This window comes from Rhagoletis pomonella, unplaced genomic scaffold (assembly GCF_013731165.1).
Source record: "Rhagoletis pomonella isolate Grant_MI unplaced genomic scaffold, Rhpom_1.0 Rhpom_scaffold_00004, whole genome shotgun sequence".
Classification (NCBI taxonomy): Eukaryota; Metazoa; Arthropoda; class Insecta; order Diptera; family Tephritidae; genus Rhagoletis; species Rhagoletis pomonella.
Genome location: NW_023458558.1, coordinates 28,682,666 through 28,697,704, shown reverse-complemented (window position 1 = coordinate 28,697,704; position 15,039 = coordinate 28,682,666). Strand labels below are relative to the sequence as shown.

Sequence of the window (15,039 nt, the reverse complement as noted above, 5' to 3'; positions counted from 1 at the left end):
AAAAAAGAGGACTGTCCCGTATAATACAGGACGGATGGTCACCGTAGATATGCTAGTTATATACATACTCTACTCACATATGTATGTATAAAAGCTTTTTAAATTGTCTTCTCTTAAGTCATTCATGATATTCATTAGATGTACATACCCAGCAGGGAGTGACGTTAGCTTATACCTTACTTTAGTCTGTTTACGCCAACACTAGTGCTAACTATTAACGGTATTAGGGTATTCACAGTTTGCTTTTAAAGTTAAAAGGTGGTAACTTTAACAAGATAACACATTTGAACTGTGGGCAACCCTTCACATATGTGTCTCAAATTGTCAGTAAAACAAATATAGTCAGATATATATTTAAAAATCTTTCAAATTACGCCCACCTTATGTTTTTCTGCTTCACTTTCCATTTTTTCACAAAACAAAAATATGAGACAAAGTCGAGTAATTTTGATCAAAACTGTTATCTCTAATTAGTATCGGAACAAAGAACAAACAAAGCTACCACATGGTGAAATGTTTTAAAGTTACCAGGTGGCAAAATTAACACAGTAGATAATATAGAACTGTGAGCACTCTATATATTTTGTTCGAAAAAAGCTAACTGGCTGGATACTTCTGCATTACATGTAAACTAACTTGTGACGAACTACTTTTGGACATAAAACATCAATAAAAAAACATTTCTTAATTTTTTTACAATTTTATTTAATTAATTTATATTTAACATTGCATATTTGCTTACATATTCTGCAGTAGGTGGTCCTGTATTGGAATTCCGTCAGACATAACTTCAAAATGATAATATAAAATTTTGATCGTCATTTTATTTGTCCTGAATTCGAGAAAGAATTTGTGAAGTGCAGAAAAAAATTTATCCAAAGTAGATTTTGTATGAGGATTTTAAATTGAAATTTGTCAAGAAAACAAATTTCCGATTGCGTCTGCACGGCTTCTGCACGAGTTTACGACTCACTTTAAGTTCGTTTTGTTATGGCTAATTAAAAAGATATTAATTGAAATACCTTTAAATATTAAGCGAAATGCCATCGATCATAGCGAGGAAAATAAAATATTTTGAAATCGAAGCTTTTCTTACCCTTACAGGTTTCCACAAGACACCATCCAAAACATCGTTTGAGAATACCAAGGAGTCAACCAGATACTCGCAGTCAGTTAATATGACCAATTTACTTTGAGCTTGTGGATCCATTGTGACACCACTGTGAAATACTGTTCCCCATCTCTGCGACTTCAGTAATATTCATTGAAAATATTTCTAATTTCGAAGAGTACCAAGCAAATAGGAAATCACCGGTTAAACTAGCTATGCCCATCGAAATGCCCTCTCTTGAGAGGGCTGAATAGTTTTTTCGTTTTTTTTTTTTCTTATCAATTTGCGAACATTGTAGCCTGGTTGCTATACAAGTGCCCTCATCAAGCGATGACCTGTTGGCCTCTTGAATAATATTATTTGTAATCCTTAATTTGTATATTTATGTCCCGGAACCCAGATAAGGCTGACTTTTGAAGACAGGGCTAATATAATTTAGAGCTGCCTGGCATTCCCGGGACGCCTTGCTACCCGAGAAGATATTAGTCGTAGTCTTCGTTACGGCATGTGTATTAAGGACCACAGCCACATCCTTTCTAGCTAGAACTTCAGCCTGATAAACGCTGCGATGGACCGGAATTCTGACGGATAATTTGTGATGTTTGCCACTCTTTTCTTGACGGGATGTTCGTCTTAAAGGGCCTATCGAAGGTGGGTTTAGGGGCGGGTAGACGATTTCTGGGTCAAAATTACCCCTAGAGTTGGAAGTAAAGAAGCGTGGCTAAACCGCATATACTTACATAGTGCCATAGATGTTTAAGGTGACTTTCCTTTTGAGTTGATGGCCATTTACAGGTATAGGCAAATTTACGGTGAAACTGCAGGAAGTCTATGTTTCCTTGTAAAGATAATTACCTCAGGAATATATACTACTTTTAATCATTATATGTGAAGATTGATAACTCTCGACTACTACAGTTCATTATAGCCTCTTCAATGGGCTTTGAGGGTGGTAGTGATAATGTCAGCGAAGATTCTATACATGAGGGTCGTATGTAGCATGTCTGCTAAAATGCTGAGTAAATAAAGTGCTTGTGCCTTTTCCGCAATTTATGTCCCGACTAGTGGAAGGCGGTAGGAGACAGTTGGTCTCAATTTCTGATCATCTCCAAATTACCCCAAAATGGCTCCATTGACATAGCGACATATACAGGAATGAGAAAGCGGTTGTAGGAGCGACGTTCAGGGAACTCAAAAGCGGAGTTACGGAATTATATCACTCCAATGCTGAGCAGAGGTGAAGCTGTAGATAGATCTGAGATATTTATGAACCACTTAAAAACAGAGGAGATATTCGAATTAGCGATTAGGAAAGTACTGCAAGGAAAGCATAGGGCACTGGTACGTGCTTCGCATCCTGCGAAGATCGGCATGACTTCCAACAGGACCCCAGTGCTCTGCGAGTGGCTGCCCTTGCCAGACTGAGGCTAGATACATCCCTACCGATTGTATCAGGTTGACTGCTGTCTCTGACATACCGCAAATCATAAAAACCACCTTACACAGGTAACTGGTGGAACTTAGAGCATTTACTTGTTAGATGTGTAATCGGAAATTTTTCATTGCCTGCACAAATCAGGAAGCGAACCTGTTTTAGTACGCACTTCTAACCACTCGGCTACAGCCAATGATCAATAAAAGTTCAAAGTCCCTTCGTTTGTTACCCTTTCACGAAAATTTTAAAGGGGAGATCCAATATAAGGTGTTTACTAACCAAAGTCAAAACGATGCCCGACGGTGCGTCTTGATTGGAAAATTTGCACTCAGACTCTTTTGGACGCCGTTCAGATTAACGAAAAGTACTAAAGGATATAGAGCCTTGTGGTTTAATGAATATTCAGTAAATTTAAGATGCTAAATTTTCAATAGCTGAATAGCAAAAATTGCCACACACTGTGATATTTTTCAGTCGCCACGCCTTTGCCCGCTGGGATCAAGAACGAATTTTAAGCCGAATGCAAAACGATTGGTCACTAAGCTAATCAGCGCACTTAAACCCATGCCACATGGTATATGCGGTAGTGAACTAAAATAAATGACAAAAAAAATATTAAATCCACCAATTTTCCTATCAAATATCAATCTACCGATAGTACTGAAAGCCCACAGAGAGATCCGAGTTGACCATACTGCGTACAACAGCGTCATCAAAGTCCCATTGATAACAAATAGTGGCGATGGTCTTCTCAGTCTTGCGATGCCATGCCAGCAGGGTCGCCATCTGAATACGCTCGTGTATACGCTGCCAGTAGCTGATGTCGATGCCCTGTCGTGATGCAGATGCCGCTATTTGATAGTTATATTTCGAGTAGCGTGCAGCGATTGCTGTATCGGCCATCAGCGAACGCGGATCGGTCCACTCAAGTAGCAATTCAGCGCCCAACGCCCACGATTCGGTTATAGATCGCATCAGTGATATGGTGCTACGACCGCTATTCGAACGCACGTTGTACATGTTGCAGGTGAGCGTTGTCGATGGACGTGTCAGCTCGATGGTGGTCTGCGTTTGTAGCTCCACATCTTCGGCTGCGCGCTGCATGGCAGCTTCTAGACGCAATGCGCTGTGCGGGTAAAAGACAATGCTAAAATTTGAAGCCAATGTGGTTGGATTGATATCGGCCGTGATTGTGGGCGTTTGCTGCTGGGTAATTGAAAACGATAAAACAGTTACATATGTTATTCTTCGAAGTAAATAGAAACAATACGAACGGGGTTAGATAACATACTAGAAAATCTTCATATAAACGTAGCGAGTAAATGCCACCGAAACGAAATCCTGAGGGACGCGTATGACTCCACACCCAATTGCATGTGGCAGTTTTGTTAGCGGCTAGCCGATGTGCGTAGTCCAACTCGATGCCATCGTAATATGTTGGTTTGATGCGTTGTGCCAGTTTGTGTAGTTCGTGAATACTGCCGGGATTCTTTCTGTACGTAGTGCCGGGGTATAGTTGAAAGCATGCTGGAAACTGCTGTGTACATTTCTGTGGGCACCAATCGCACGTCATGAATTAAGTGGTAAATCGGTTCAGGAAATATACGTTTAATATCGCTTTTTATTTGCAAAAAATATTGTAGATCAATAAAAAATATAATGAACACTATTCGTGGCGAGGCCTTTTAGCGGTTTCGCCGTATTTTGGCGGCTTTCTAAAAAGAATACTCAAAATTGGAAAAATAATTTTCAAAAATTGTGATTATTTTGTTTTTGAATAACGACAATATGTTTTGAAAACGTCAATGTGAAGTGTTGGAAAATTTTTAACAGTATGGTGAATTAAACTCGCATAGTTATTTCAAAGCACTTGACGTTCAGTAATTATTGTTACCAAGATACCGGTGGGCCCATAGGTCGAGGCGAACTTAAAGCCCACCCCACTTAGCCTTACTGAGGTGCGCGCAGCGGCAGCTCTGCCAGCTATATCTATAGGCGATTCGAGTTGAAGAGGGGGCCACTTATTCCAATTAAGGCGGCTCTTTGTACCCTTTCTAGCAGCTTGACAATGAAGGCCGTGTCTAGTGCGTTCCACCAGACGAGTAGCCCATATAATAAGATTGGCTTATTATAGTTTCATAAAGCCAAAGAACTACTTTCGTCGAAATACCCCAGCGCTTAACAATGGCCCCTCTACAACAAGAAATTAAAGGCCTGCAGTACTTCTAAGAAAGCTTACTCTCAAGGTTCAAACCATGGTACTTCACCCTGCCAGAGAGAATTAAAAGGAAGACGGAAAGTCGGTATCAATCGATGAAGTCTCTGAGTGATACATTAGAGTCTTTACTCGCCTTAGGAATGAACACAATTCTGACCACCCTCCAATGCTCCGGAACATGACGCCTAGGTAGGCAGCTCGCAAAGACAGGAATCAACCGGTGCCATGATACCGGGCCCGTGGTCTTAAGGGGCTTGAAAGAGCTAATGGTTCAAAGAAGGTAAACCTCCATAAAAATTTCCGGGGCTATTAGAGAAAACTTTTCTTGATGTTTATGGGAAACTGGGCTCGAACCTAGGACCTGCGGAATGGTAGTGCGTACTTCTAACCACTAGATGACCGCGACGCCTTTACTATCCCATTGGGTATATAAAATACCTGCTAGAAGGATGCATTTAGTACCATAGTTTGCCAGGGAAGCTGAGAAAAAAAGGAGACTCAGGTTTGGCTTGAGCAGAACACATCCTAATCTATTCAATTTAACACCGTTATGTTTAAGAACCTGCAGACAATGTGCGCCATTCTACAGCCTTAGATTTGGGTGAGCGAAATCCCAAGCACGCTTTGAAAATTGGTGTTAACCTTAACTACACCTTTCTGCCAATTGAGATTCTCTTTTCAAAAATCGTCTGGTTAGAAGACACCACAGATTAGTGCAGAATTTACAAAATTTTGATTAGTTAGCCAGTACTGTAAGATCCTCCCCTCTCCGGTTCTCTTACCTATCTTGTGGTCTTGATTCACATCGAAGCTTACGGGGATGACGGTCATCAGGAAAACCACTTAGGAAGGTACCTAAATAAGATTGATGGCTTGTGCATTTTATCTTAACCTTCGAATGCTTACATGCGCAAAGCTAAGCCTTTCCGTAAAATATCCAGTTGCGAAGCTGAAGGTAAATCGAGCGCTGAAAGTTTTCGGACAGCTCAGCTACGTAAGAGCTCAGGCAGATGATATTCTCGCTATACATACATGGCTTTAGTCAGACCAATCGTCACGTACTCTGCTATGGTATGGTGGCACTGGTCAAAAGCACGGTTTCTATGTTAAACAGGCGACGAATTAGTGTGTGCATAGGCATTACGGGTGCCATGAGTACAACTGAGCACCTTTGGATTTAACGATCCAAAAGGAGGCAATGAAGACGATGTGCCGATTGTATTTTTTTGGATTGTGGCAGGATGACCGAAGTTCCGGGCAGCGAAAGTTGTTCGGAAGATTGTCACCGTATTATCCTTTGTTTTTGACACCTATATCGCCAACGCAACGGTCTTTCAATCAAAAATCTTTGCAATACTGAAGGTAACAGGCTGGATAATTGGCGAAAGGTGGCGCGGACATGATATCAGGGTCTGCAGTAACAGCCAAGCTGCTCTAAAGGCTTTGGAAATCACTCAAATATCTCAAAAAAAGTCGTGCAATTTAATTTCAGGTTGAACTCCGTTCGAATGAGCTGGAAATTGTGTGCATTTAGGGACACTACGGTGTTCAAGACAACAAACTGGCTGATGAATTGGCGTCCTATTGCACCGGAACCAAATGTTCGGCTAAGCATATCGGTAGCATCGGGTAATAAAGCTCATGCGAGCCCTGGGTGTAGTATTGACACCTGCAAAACAACCAAGTGTTTCTTGAAAAGGCCACAAAGAAGGAGTGATATACATACTAGCTCTGATTGGTTTGATTACGGGGCAAAATGCATATAGACGTCATACATATGGCCACTCTAGGCACCATCACTTCGTACTTCTTGTTTGGAAGATGCGGATGGCACAGAATATTTTCTTTGCCGCTGTCCGCCCTTCGCCAGACTTAGATGGCACAATTGGCGATCGCTGGGTTTGAGAATGGAAGGGCAACATTATCTTTCCCTCGAAAAGCTTCTACGTATCATAGAGGGGTCCGGTAAATTTGCAGATTTGCAGAGCAGCAATGAATCCCCACTACCCTATGTATAAGTATATATGTATGAACATATCCCTGTCCTCTTCAGACCACCGTATGTCTCCGCAAGATGTATAAAGAGGACCCCTAGGTTCGGCGTTTTTTTTTCAAAATTGCTTTGTAAAAGTTCTTAAGACATGCAGCGATTTTGTTTTTGTTTCCTTGTTAGTTGGTTTGGTGTAATGCACAATGTGCAAACTTTAAGATTTATAGTTTTGACGTCGAAGAATCGACAAATCACTAAAAATTTAATTGTTTTCTTGGCATACGCATGCATGCATTTGTTTTGGTCTTGTGCCTGACATGTGTATATATATATGTATATACAAATGTATAAATACTTATGTGTATGTATATGAACATTTATATATATACATATATATACCCAGCCGTAGTTCCGATATATGCGGCCAAATTCAAGTACATCATTAGCGAAATAGCAACAAAAATTTCGTTAACAAGTAATACCGTGTTCTTGAAGATCTTTTATATACATACCTATGATAAGTCCCTTACCCTGGCTGCCAAAGCTACTAACGCTTTCCTTATAAATATTAACCGCCCTTCGTGGACGAATTTTTGATAATAAGGGATTCGAATGTGGATGAATTCAAGTGTTTTAATCTAGATATGGCCACCGCTGAACAATCATACCGAATGTGTTCCAACGTCTTTAAGGCAGGAAGAGCATTTAATATACATGGCCACTGGCCAGGCCAAACTGGTGCATGTGACAGCGCAGTGAACAGCCTGATGTTCGATGCTGTTTATATACTATCTATCGGAGGAATAGCCTTACTAGAGTAATATTCCGTAAAGAGTTTAGTAAAGTTAAGTTTAAGTCAATTTGGGGGTAGGTTCAAGTCTCGAAAGAAGCCCAATTGAGTCTGCAAAATCGTTCCGGTTTCACAAGGACAGACAGACGATCACACAGTGACCTCTTACGCAACACAGTGTTGCCATATTATTTCTGCTAAGAGTTGAAGAGTGTCTAAATACTACTTGACGTGCCTGCTGATCATTCCGTTGGATAGGGCCTTGATGGGCGATTGGTTGTCTGAAAAATATAACTCGCTTTACAAACTCTTTTTAAGGCTTGAAACACTGTAGACAATCTGCTTGCTAATTGCATTTGAGGGAGCATACGCTAGTTTATCCTGAGTAACATCGGAACGGGTTTGGAAGAGTATATTTAAATATATCTTTTATGTAGGAACCTACAATTTTGCGCCGCCTCCGCATAGTAAATTTCTTTTTGGGAAAATTTTTTGATGACAGAAATACAATCGGAAGTTTTCCAATGCCCGCCGAGAGGCGACCGCTGCTACAAAAAACTCGTAGAGCACTTTGTAAATAAAATATATTCAGTAGAAGCTGCTCATAACCGCAGACCAAAGTAATAAAAATTCCTGCTGGGCTTACATGTGCATACATGCATATGTACTTAGTTGGAATACCGAAAAAAAAACATTTGGCTAGTAAATCAATAAACTTATGAATTTTTTTCCTTTACCGGAAAACACAGATCCGACATTTCGAAGGAAAGGAAAAATTGTATTGTGTTTCTAGTTGTTTGTTGTTGTTTTTAAGCATTCAACGGGTATATTTATTATTTTGTGCACTCAAATTGGCTACAAATTGTTCAAGCATAGCGTGGCTCTTAAGGCAAACAATTTACTATATAGACATCTGCAGTGTATTTTGAAAAAAAAAAAAAAAAACAACAACAACAAATGAGTAGTAAAAATGCCTTCATACCAGCTGTTGATAGTTGGCCGAGCTAAGTCGGCGGAAAATGAGAGTGATATACATATAGTAACTATTCTACATATGATTGTGTGTATGTATGTATGTTAATTTGCGTCTTTAACATTAGAAACACATAAACGACAATGAGAACACTGTGAAGCATATCCACTGTGAATATTTGGTAGGCTGCGCCTCTGCCTACTGGGAATAGGTTTTCTACCGAGTCTGGAGGCAGCCGCTAAAAGAGGGAACAAAAAAAGGTGTTCCAGTTAGCAAAGAAAACTTTTATGAATGTTTTTCAGCAACAAGACGCGCAGTGGCTGGTCAGCCTGCCCTAACCTAACATAACCTAACTAAATTAAATGACATTTCAATATTTTTAATAAATAACAATACATATTCCTTCTTTCTTTACAGATGCCGTAATATGTCTTATGGTAATTCTTGCACTAACCTCCATTCTTTGGAGTATCACCATACATATAATCTCTGGCGATTTTTATCATGGCATACTTGGTGCGAAATTAGCATTTCGAGAAAGAGATTTTCTACAAATGGATGAACATTCCAAAGAGATTTTCTACAATGATCTGGGTAAACTAATAAACGACACATACACGGATAAGGCTTTGCATAATGTATTAATTGCTGAAGACGATATTACGCCTACGCCAATGGATGTTAATGGTAAAGTTGCGTTGTACATAAATACATTTTAATCTTTGCTTTAATCTTTTTCCTCAATTCTCAGCCACAACAAAGCAGCCTAAAGTGCGCAAAACCTATCACATTTTCCAACTGGCACGTCCCGATGAAGACAAAGGTAAAGCAGAGGAGGACGAGGGGGCGTCTGAGGAAGATAGCACAACCGCACTGCCACCAGTGAAGTTCAATATGACACATGATCGCCACTTTTTGGCTACAAGTATGTATTTTGCATATGTATGTATGTATGTATGTATGTATGTGTATAAAATAAGAATTTAAGACTTTGCTGTCGGCAAATATTTACATCATTTAAAATTTCGTAAATATTTACTTTAGCGTATTGCTAATGTTTATAATATTTTCGCTTACACTGCTGATGTTTATCTAATTAGTTTTTTTTTCTAAATTTTCTTTCACATTCCTAAAAGTTAATAATTATTCTTTTTTCTTGTAGTGATGCTGGATGTGCATAAAACTCGTTGGCGTCAAAGCGCCGCCGTTCAATTCATTTATAGTTTTCCATTTTTGTCGGAAATCTTTGCAATAATATGGACAGCAATGTGCTTAATATTTCAATCAGGCGTTCAAAAGTATTGGTGAGTGCTTGTACCCTGCAGGAAATGTATCTAACTATAAGCTAACTTTATGTTGATTAAAAAAGAGCTATTAGTTGTATATTTTCTTTGACGAAAGCTAACTATATTTCTATGAGGCAGGGGTGGTTACCTCTGCATTTGATGTAACTAACTACTTTTGGATATAAAATATCAATAGTAAAAACAAAATATTTTATATTTTTTTATTTATTAATTTTTATTTATTTACCTTAATTATTTTATTACATTTCATATTTGCTTACATATTCTGCAGTAGGTAGTCCTATATTGGAATTCCGTCAGACATAACTTCAAAATGATAATATGAAATTTCGATCTGCCTCGTATTTATCCTCAATTCGAAAACTTTTTGTAGAAATCCCACAAAAAAGCTAACTACAAGTAATTTATTTTTGTCGATTGATAATTTTTTTCTACAGGGTAATGTATGCACATACATACAAACTTACATACATATGTTGTTTACATTAGAAAGTTAGTGTTAATGAACTTGCATGGAAAATTGCATATTTACTGCAGACAGTTTTGTGGGTGTAATAGAAATTATGTACTAGAGTCGCGGAGAGACCATGAAGATGAATCAATAAGTCCTTGATTAAATTTTTTAATAAAAGATAATTGATTTCTGTACCTACATAGGTTGGTACATACTTCATCTACGTGTTCTTTTCGAAATGCAAGTTTCTTTCTGAATCCCGTCGCATTTCTTCAAATTCCTTTAAAATGTCGTCGGCTAACCTCATTGCTTCTGCAAGATCTTCATCAGGTGCTTGTAATTTCCGGCTGAGATAATTATTTTTTCTAGAGCTCTAATTATAAAAGGATGCAATTCGATGTATGTTGATACCTCTTCATGGCTTTCAGTCCATCTGGTTGGACATAGAGTTTCCAGTCTCTGCTTCGGCCAGCCGAAAAATATGAGATCGAATCAACACGGTATAGTGAAAGCTCTCGAAAATTTCACTCGTTGGACGGTGCTTCCTCATTTAGTTTTTTATTCTTAATTTAGTGATAGATTTTACAGCCGAAATTACTTCATGTTAAGATAGTTCAAGTTTCAAATACATAATAGCAAGTTACAAATAAACTGCACTATTAAAAATATATTAAGGGGCGAAATTTCCGGGCGTGTTCAGGACATTTTCGGAACTATTTCACATAGGATCATTTTGAGAACAATAATGGACCATTGCGGGCCGTTTCAAGATTTGTTCGAAGTTCACTACTTTTTCGAGCGTTTCGGAGCTTATTCAAGACTATTTAGGAACACTTCTGGACTCATTTAGGAATATTTTGAGACTGGTTAGGTACCATTTCAGGACCGTTTCAAGACTTGTTCAAGATCATTTCGGGACAAGTTCAAGAGTTTGTTTTTCAGAACCACTACTGGGCTATTTCAGAACCGTTTTTGGAATAATTCGCGATCATTTCGGTGAAGTTCGAAATTAGTGATGAAAACAAATCTTAGGCTTTCCTTATACGTACATAAATCAGTTTGAAGTTTCCCCTTGGATTAAACACTTGCCTGTATTTACAGGGGACTTCCGAAACCTTGGCGCATTGTCATACCCTCAATTCTTGTGTTTTCGCTGATGACATTGGGCACACTAATCTACACAATTTTGGCCAGCTCATATCTGAAGAATCTCTGTAATGGATTGCGTGAAAACCTAACAAAGCCCGATGCCATCACGTAAGTGCCTTCAGTTCATATTTACTAATACCTTATTTTGTTAAAACTTTTTTCTTTTGCAACAGCTGTGGTCAGGCCATCTCTGTACTGCGTCCCCTCATACGACAACACGATTTGAAACACGATGTATATTTGAATCTCTTTCGCTTCGCCTACATGTTCGCATTGGTTTTATGGCTGCTGGCGCTATTGCTGATGTTGCTGCGATATTTCTTCGCAATTGACTTCCAACTCATGGATGTGCAATCGTTGTATGACAATAAGTTGGCGCGACGCCTTAGTCGACCGGAACCTGAATTTACAGAAGTACTGTTGGATACGGCGCAATCGCCGACAGTTTTACTGCCACGCAATGAACGCAACAAATCCGAGGATGATTTTCAGAGTGCCAAGTCAAATTTAAGTGAGGTCGCAATGCCGTTACTCGAAACTGGCAAGCAACAACAGCTGGGATTAAGGCCATATGCGCAGTCGCAGCAGCGAGTAGTTTAGTTTGAAAGAGGTTTAATTAAGGAAACGTTAGTGTGGCAGAGCGAAAGCGCAAATATTCATAGTACATAAATAGTGAACAACAAGGTTTTATCTCAGGTATTTTGTTTAGTTGGAATTTGCACAATCGAACCGCGAACGTTTTCATCATTATGAATCTACCTTCTCTCCTACTCACTCCCTCTTATACCGCGGCAAGATATTTTGTTTTATTAAACGTATTTAAAACAAATGATACAACTAGAACAAACTCAAGCAAAAACTATGTACGTGTGTTTGCATTCACTGCTCTTATTTTAAGTAAATATTTATTAATTTTTATATGTATATTTTTTAACATTTTTTTTTTAACCACTGTGTGCGTGTATTACATATTACAGCTGATAACAGTAAAATATGTACATAAATGTGTGTATAAAAAATATTATTCAAATTGTGTGAAATTGTTTGTTATATGGAAGTGGCTTAGTTCAATTTCATGGTAATAGTTTTAGTCTCTAGATAATTATCCAATCCATCTTTACCCAACTCACGTCCGATGCCGGAATGCTTGTAGCCGCCAAAGGGTGTTTGTGGCAGCACTGCGTCATAACAGTTGATCCAAATAGAGCCGGCATCTACGCTGTTGGCATATTTCATTGCCTTGTTGATGTCATTGGTAATAACGCCAGCGGCCAAGCCGTACTCAACGTTGTTGGCACGCTCAATGATCTCATCGAAGCTACTAAATTTGAATATAGACATTACTGGTCCGAAAATCTGTAATTGAATAAAAAAATGGGCTGCGAGATTTTCTTGTCTTGAAATACATATCCGAAAATTAAACAAATAATCTAAAAAATTTAACTTAATTTTTTCGTATCTTGATCCACAATTATTTTGATGATTAAAACGCATTTGCCGTAAGATTAGAACTCCACTCTAAGCCTTGTGAATTTTAATGCTTACACCGCAATATTAAACATAAAGCTGAATAAAGGGCTGATGGCCTGACAAGCCTTTTGTGAGGTTCTATGTCGGCGGTGGACATCGGCCTGCCCGCGGGCAAAGCTCTTTCAACCGTTGTATACATTAAGAAACGTTCCAAACTTTTCACCGTTGCTACTAATACCATTCAATTTAACGGATTAAAAAATCTTACCTCCTCCTGAGCAATTTTCATGTTATCAGTGACATCAGAGAACACCGTCGGCTCGATGAAGTAGCCCACGTTACCGATTCGCTTGCCACCGCATTGAAGCTTGGCACCCTGTTGCTTGCCACTTTCAATATAACCCAAAACTTTATTCAACATTTCTTCATCGATTTGGGGACCCTGCTTTACGGATTCATCGAAAGGATTGCCAACCTTGCGTGCTTTGGCCGCAGCAGTAGCTTTAGCAACAAACTTATCGTAGATCTTCTCATGCACATAGGTGCGACTACCAGCGCAACAACTCTGACCATGATTGGAGAAAAGCGCTTCGTGTGCGATGTCTACCGCCATGTCAACTATGTTTAAAGAAAAAAAAAATATTGTTTCATCTAAAAGAAAAAATCGATCTAATTGTAGCCAACAATAGCTTACCGTCAGCATCTTCAAACACGACAACTGGACTCTTGCCACCCAACTCTAGCGATACGCGCTTCAAATTCGATTTAGCAGCAGACTGCATGATAATCCGGCCAATTTCTACGGAACCAGTAAATGCGACCTTCTGTATATCGCGATGGCTTGAGATCGCCGCACCCGCTGTCGGACCATAGCCGGTGATGATGTTAATAACGCCCGCAGGAAAACCAGCTTCCTTTGTTAAGGCAGCCAAGTGCAATGCAGTAATCGGCGTCTGCTCAGCTGGCTTCATAACAATCGTACAACCAACAGCGAGCGCTGGCCCCCATTTCCAAGCCAACATGAGCAGCGGATAATTCCACGGAATGATTTGACCGACTACACCTACTGGTTCTTTGCGTGTCATTGCCACAAAGCCATCAGCGGGTATGGTATCACCGAAATACTTATCAGTCCAGCCGGCATAGTACTTCAGTGTCATAATAGAGACTTCCACATCGAAGAGGGCCTCTGCATACGGCTTGCCATTGTCTTGCGTTTCAAGGCTGGCCAGCACATTTTTATCGCGGTCCATGAGACTGCAGAGCCTGTAGATGGGCGTGTTGGGTAGAATTGGGTAGAATAAGAAAAAAAAAAATAAAAATACTATATATTAAGAAAAAGATAAGCGCAGAAAAACATACTTGTTGATAAGTTCTGTGCGTTGCAATGGACTCAGTTTGCGCCATTCGGAGTTTCTATGGAATGCTTTTTTTGCAGCAGCCACGGCCAAGTCCACATCAGCCTGCGGGCGATAATACAAAAATAGAAAACGTTGCACTTATAATTTGCATTATTGTTGAATAAAATGATTTATTTATTTAATGACAATTTAGTTATTTAATGACAGAGCTTTATAGCTTCTGCACACTCACCTTATCGCCCTCGGCAACTTCGGCTATCAGCTTACCAGTGGCAGGATTGATAGTTGGAAACTTCTTACCAGACACGGCGTCGACAAACTCATTGTTGATAAATAGCTGTAAGAAATAAACAGTTCAAATAAAGAATAACTTAGTATTTAATATTGTATTTCAATATCAACTGATAACGCAACTTTTGTATGGGCGACGGCCATTGACAGGCCTTGAAATGTTTTCAGTGAAGCGTAAATATTTCTTGCGGGAAGCATCGATCATTAATTTGTATGTACATATGTATGTTTTTGCACATATGAATATATAAAATTACAATAATGAAAATAATGTATGTAAATAAAAAACTTACTTTGTTTGAAGACTATTCACAGTCATAATCTATACATAGTATAAAGGAAAATCGACACGACAAGGGAGTCGACGACGGAGTCGGAAACGTCTAAAAAAAAAGGTTACTCAAAAACGCTCGATGCTCTTGGGTGACCAATGAACTAACCCAAAGAAATTATATTGACCGAATCACCATCAGAGACACACTGCCGAAAC

General features: G+C 39.2%; 3 protein-coding genes across 4 annotated transcripts in view; 1 reads left to right on the top strand and 2 right to left on the bottom strand.

Annotated features, from left to right (window-relative positions):
* Positions 1–12,411, top strand: part of LOC118737405 — a 36,308-nt gene extending 23,897 nt beyond the window's left edge. The window contains exons 3-7 of the mRNA XM_036467871.1: positions 8,935–9,204; positions 9,269–9,442; positions 9,680–9,821; positions 11,380–11,535; positions 11,601–12,411. Coding sequence (XP_036323764.1) covers positions 8,935–9,204; positions 9,269–9,442; positions 9,680–9,821; positions 11,380–11,535; positions 11,601–12,027 — 1,169 coding nt within the window. The 3' untranslated portion in view covers positions 12,028–12,411. The remainder of the gene's footprint in view (positions 1–8,934; positions 9,205–9,268; positions 9,443–9,679; positions 9,822–11,379; positions 11,536–11,600) is intronic.
* On the bottom strand, positions 2,733–4,247 carry LOC118737406 (mitochondrial import receptor subunit TOM40 homolog 1). The gene is made up of 3 exons (XM_036467873.1): positions 3,838–4,247; positions 3,199–3,749; positions 2,733–3,137 (listed from the first exon to the last, which is right to left on the bottom strand). The coding sequence occupies exons 1-3, from the start codon at positions 4,117–4,119 to the stop codon at positions 3,017–3,019; spliced, it is 954 nt and encodes a 317-aa protein (XP_036323766.1). The 5' UTR covers positions 4,120–4,247; the 3' UTR covers positions 2,733–3,016.
* The window catches only part of LOC118737404 (aldehyde dehydrogenase 9), an 8,809-nt gene continuing 6,065 nt past the window's right edge, over positions 12,296–15,039 (bottom strand). The window contains exons 2-6 of one of the 2 annotated variants that reach the window (XM_036467870.1): positions 14,491–14,595; positions 14,260–14,360; positions 13,592–14,163; positions 13,166–13,515; positions 12,296–12,806 (exon numbers count right to left, since the gene is read on the bottom strand). In XM_036467870.1, coding sequence (XP_036323763.1) covers positions 12,768–12,806; positions 13,166–13,515; positions 13,592–14,163; positions 14,260–14,360; positions 14,491–14,595 — 1,167 coding nt within the window. In that variant the 3' untranslated portion in view covers positions 12,296–12,767. The remainder of the gene's footprint in view (positions 12,807–13,165; positions 13,516–13,591; positions 14,164–14,259; positions 14,361–14,490; positions 14,596–15,039) is intronic. The other variant, XM_036467869.1, reaches the window with a different exon arrangement.

What these genes read in the sequence shown, in the direction of transcription:
- LOC118737406 (XM_036467873.1), bottom strand. Translation starts at nt 4,119, where the DNA reads ATGACGTGCGATTGGTGCCCACAGAAATGTACACAGCAGTTTCCAGCA. An exon ending in GTTTATATGAAGATTTTCTA is followed by an intron (nt 3,750 to 3,837) that starts GTATGTTATCTA and finishes ATTACCCAGCAG; the next exon opens with CAAACGCCCACAATCACGGC. An exon ending in GTGGGCTTTCAGTACTATCG is followed by an intron (nt 3,138 to 3,198) that starts GTAGATTGATAT and finishes CATTTATTTTAG; the next exon opens with TTCACTACCGCATATACCAT.